The following is a 4,366-nucleotide window of genomic DNA, read 5'->3' as shown; positions in this document are numbered from 1 at the left end:
CAATCTTCGTGGAGCTCTGGCACAATGGTTGCCAGTGGCTTGATTTGAATCAATTTTATAATGAATGATTTTAGAGTGTTGTTTGTGCTGTACCTTTGTACTGTTTTAATGTTGTTAGCCGCCCTGAGCCCGGCTTTGGCTGGGGAGGGCGGGATATAAATAAAATTTATTATTATTATTATTATTATTATTAGAGAGTTTGGGATCAGAGCATTCTGCAGGCGGAACAGCAGGTGCCTCCGAGTTCTGACAGAGGAGCATCACCACTCAGGTGGGGCCAGGTCCTGGTGGGCGGGTTGCCACGGTGACCAGGACCCGCCCTCCTTTGTGACATCTCTTGCTTCTCCTTTAAAAGCCATGGACTTGCAGGCGGCCATTGTGGGTTAGTGAGGAGAGCTTAGAGGAGAGAGGTGGTGGTGGCAGTTGGTGGTGGCAGTTGGCGAGCAAGAGGAGGAGGAGTGATTTGTTCTTTTTTCGTTTTCTTATTTTGATTTTGATTTCATTTATTACTTTTATTTTATTTTTTTGATTTGATTTATTTTGATTTTCTTTTATTCTTTTATTTTAACACTTATTTATTTTATTTTTTGTTCTTTATTTTAATATTTTTGTTTTTTGTTTTATATTTTTTATGCACATCTGTGCATATTCTGTATATATTCTGTACATTTTTATTTTGTATATAGAGGAGTAGGGCGGAGAGATGGAAGGAATTGGTCAGAGTGGGCCGGCAAGGATCAATTAGGCTCCACATACATATTTCCGTTCTGCCAATTCGGCAGTGGTTCACTGTTTTCTCCAGACTCCCCTCCTCACACCCAAACACCCCCCAAGAATTGGGGCTGCCAGCATCTGAGTCACTCTTTCCGCTCATCTCTTCTAGGATCAGGTGCTTAAGACGCCTCTTCAGGCGCTGCCACAGGGTGGCCCCCCAGCCAGTCACAGAGCAGCCCGTGGCGCCAGGTAAGCCAGTGGCCCTCCTTTTTTGGACAGAGGAGGGCAGGGATGGGCATGGGGGGCGACTAGTCCGAGGATGCAAAAGAGGACTCACCTCTTCCCCTGTCCTTCTGTTTGCAGTGCTGCTTCGGTTCCACGTCCCAGCCCCAGGGGTGAGTATTGGAGAAAACAAGAGCAGGGACTGGATCCCTCAGACCTGCCCCCCGCTTCCCCCCCCGGGCTCTTTGTCCCCCACTCTGCACTCTCAGATGCAGAGAAGCCCTCCCCTCACGAGGAACTGACAGCCTGACTTTTGCATTTCAGCTGCTGGAAGATGAACAGCGCTACATCCTGGGGGTCATCGAGAGCTGCCAGGCAGCTGAGCGCAGGGGGCTCCGATCCCTGAAGTGCTCCAAGGAGGAGACGGCCCATAAAATTCTGGTGAGTAATGGGGGGTGTGAGGGATCCCCATGGGGAGGTGGAGGGAAGGGGTTGTGCATCTGTGGGGAGGAGGACCATGCCGGCTTAGGCCGTGGGGTTGCCATTCCCCTGCAAAGCCAAGCCTGGTGTTTGGGGTCGGAGCTGATTTTCCTCCTCTGTTCTCTTCCAGGACATCTTGGGGCCCTTGGAGCACTTCAGGGATTGCCCCCTGACCCTGGCCCTTGCCTTGGAGGCCCTCCTCCAGCTAAGGTGAGTGGGGTCTTTGGCGTGGGTGGGGTTGTGGGTGGGGGGGGGCAAAACTCCAGGGGGAAAGAGCAGGCGGGAGGGAGAAGGGGGCAAGGGAGACTCTAACCCTCTCCCTTTCGTTTCTGCAGCACGATGAGGCCCAAATTCACCTCTGACATGATCAGTGCCATCCTGCACAGGACGTTGGAGGCCGTGCTGAAAGGTGCCGCCGAATAGGAGGAGGAGAGAGAAGTATGTCCTTTGTTTTGACTTCCCTTCACATTCTCTTTCTTCCTCTTCGTCACACCCTTGCAGAATCCAACTCTCTTCTCTCTTTTCCCGCAGGAACTGAAGAGGCACTACCGGCTTCTCTTGGGTAGTCTTCTTATGGAAGCACCCAACCCTGGCACCCTCCTCCAACTTCTCAGTGTAAGTGTCCCAATGGCATCCGGGGTGGTTTTAGGGTTGTCCCCCCCCCCGTCCCTTACCCAATGGACTGCCCCATTTCTGGGGCACAGAGCCTTTTTGGCCCCCAATTTGGTCCAAGACCAAAGCTGACAACCCCTCATGGTGCAGAAGTACCAGCGACTCCGTGGTGGGGGCAGTGGGGGCCGCTTTGGCCCAGACTGGCCCCTGACTCTGAAATGTTCTTTCCTCCTGCAGGACCTCCGAGGATACGCCCTGGGGGAAAGTGGGGAGGCTCAAGAACTAGCAGCCAGCAACATCTCTTTGCTGCTGGCCATAGCCAGGAAATACCCTAAACTCAGAGTAAGTACCTTGCCTTCTTCCATTCATTTCTTTGGTTACTTCCGTCCCCCCCAAGATCACATCCCCAAGTGATCTTTAGCGCAGAATTTGCGGGGTGTGTCCCTGGGGGCCAGGATGAGGCCAGAGGCTTTTCCTGCCCCCTTTCCTGCTGCTGCCCTTCCACCTCTGCCCAGGAGGCTGCAGGGCCCAGGGAGGTCCTCTGGAACAAGGGATTGGGCCCAAGACAGAGGGAGACCTGTCCTTCCTGACTTGGTGCTGTTTCTGTGCTCTCTTGCTCCCATCTGACCCCGATTTTTCTTTCCTCTGCAGATGACAGTCGTTCGGCCGGAACTGGCTTACTTCTGCCGGAAGCCAAAAGAAGGTAAGCCCCACACCTGGAGACAGCGCCCTTTGACTAAGGCCTGTGGGAAAATCTCATTTTCATTTTCATTCTCTTCTCATTCTCATTCTCTTCCATCCAGATGACATCATTGAAGATATCTAGGTAGTGCGGACCTCGGGCTCCACTGGACACCAGAGAGAGGCCAAAAAGCACTCAGCAGGTAAGACTTTCTCAAAAGCCCATCGGTAGTTAGAGATACCCTGTTTCATCTGCGAGAGAAGCAGGCACTCCTGGTGTCCTGCTTACCTTTTTTCTCTTGCAGGTGACAGAATGATGCCGGCAAGACCTCCTTCTCCATCTTTTCATGGGAGCAGAAGGGAAGCAGTGGCTGTGGGACCAGATGAGGTAGGGGGAAGCTGCCTTGTGGGGACAGAGGCCAAGGGGTGGAACGATATCATGGGCTGGTTGAGCACAGAGGAATAGTGGGAGGAAGCAGGAACCAGAAAGCGAAGACGTCTCAGAGCCCAGGGAGTGGAGGAGTGGACAAGGATGAGCAGTCAGAGGGAGAAGAGGCCGGGGAACCAGGGGAGGGGAGCCAATGGGTCTCAAACCCTCGGTGAGTGAGGGACTTTCCTCTGCGTCAGAAGACAGGCTCCGGCAGATGGAACGGACGAGAATCAGAGGAAGCTGTTTGTGCATGTGCTGTAGAGGGAAGTGAGGGGCTGATCCCCCCAGAAGAAAGCCCATCGAGGTGAACTCTGATTCTAAACCTCTGCTGCCTCGTGGGATGGCTTCAGGGGAAGAAAAAGCTCCCGAGTAAACCCTACACAGATGCAGAGTGGAGTCCCTAAGATGGTTGGGTGGCATTTTGCAGGCCTCTTTCTGGCAACTCCAGCAGCCCAGCTGGTGCCTTATGCCTTGCTCTTCTTTCCTCTGGACCACCTCAGGGAGGCCGTGGGGGGAGGGTCTTGCTGTCTGGGCACAGGGCTGACACCTTTGTTTTGCAAAAGACAGAACAGGGCAGGGGACAGAGAGAGATCTGAAAATTGTTAACATTATTTTGCCTCAAAAGATCTCACAGAATTTGGGGTTTTTCCGTTCCTTAGGATATATGATCTACTCCCTGTGTACCGGTAACTCCACGTGTCAAGAAAAAAAAGAACTGGGAGAGAATGGAATAAAAATTAATATTTTAAATGGATTTTGAATAAATGCACAATAAATTGTTACTGTTTTGAATTTCATTGTGCTATTGTCTTCCATTGATCTGGACACTTTTCTTGTTGCAGCCTAAAATAGCATTAGCATTTTTTGCTGCTGCTGCATCACTCTCAGGTTGACTCATGTTAAGCTTGTGGTCCACTAAGATCCCTAGATCCTTTTCCCTACCAGCAAACCAGTGTCCCTCATCTTATATTGGTGCAGCTGGTTCTTCCTGCCAAAGTACAGAAGCTTAGATTGGCCACAGGTCCTCTTGCTCACCACCAGGGAGTGACCATGTCACAGTCAGTGCTGTGGTAGCTCCTTGTGGCATTAACACAGTTCAGTGCAATCGCCTGGTGACAATCCAGTCCAGCTGGTGCCAGTGACCTGACATCCAAGATAACTCCAGGACACTGAGTGTTTTGCCTTGGTAGACCATACCATGTTCGTGACGCAGAGGCTGTGGTATGA

The 4,366-nt window shown here is 51.7% G+C and overlaps 1 protein-coding gene and 1 long non-coding RNA gene across 2 annotated transcripts; both read left to right on the top strand.

Annotated features, from left to right (window-relative positions):
- Nucleotides 1–357: 357 nt before the first annotated feature.
- Nucleotides 358–2,758, top strand: LOC309358899 (uncharacterized protein; the record flags this gene model as incomplete). Its single annotated transcript, XM_081892166.1, has 9 exons — nucleotides 358–378; nucleotides 687–963; nucleotides 1,078–1,109; nucleotides 1,261–1,377; nucleotides 1,547–1,626; nucleotides 1,752–1,854; nucleotides 1,948–2,031; nucleotides 2,266–2,370; nucleotides 2,680–2,758. The coding sequence occupies 6 exons, from the start codon at nucleotides 358–360 to the stop codon at nucleotides 1,837–1,839; spliced, it is 615 nt and encodes a 204-aa protein (XP_081748292.1). The 3' UTR covers nucleotides 1,840–1,854; nucleotides 1,948–2,031; nucleotides 2,266–2,370; nucleotides 2,680–2,758.
- Nucleotides 2,759–2,956: 198 nt separating this feature from the next.
- LOC309359630 lies at nucleotides 2,957–3,931 on the top strand. Its single transcript, XR_014163874.1, has 2 exons — nucleotides 2,957–3,097; nucleotides 3,799–3,931. It is a non-coding gene; the product is annotated as an uncharacterized lncRNA (long non-coding RNA).
- Nucleotides 3,932–4,366: the final 435 nt, after the last annotated feature.

This window comes from Podarcis melisellensis (genome assembly GCF_964234715.1).
Source record: "Podarcis melisellensis genome assembly, chromosome: 16".
Classification (NCBI taxonomy): domain Eukaryota; kingdom Metazoa; phylum Chordata; class Lepidosauria; order Squamata; family Lacertidae; genus Podarcis; species Podarcis melisellensis.
Note: the sequence above shows the minus strand (reverse complement) of the source record. Positions and strands in the feature narration are given on the sequence as shown.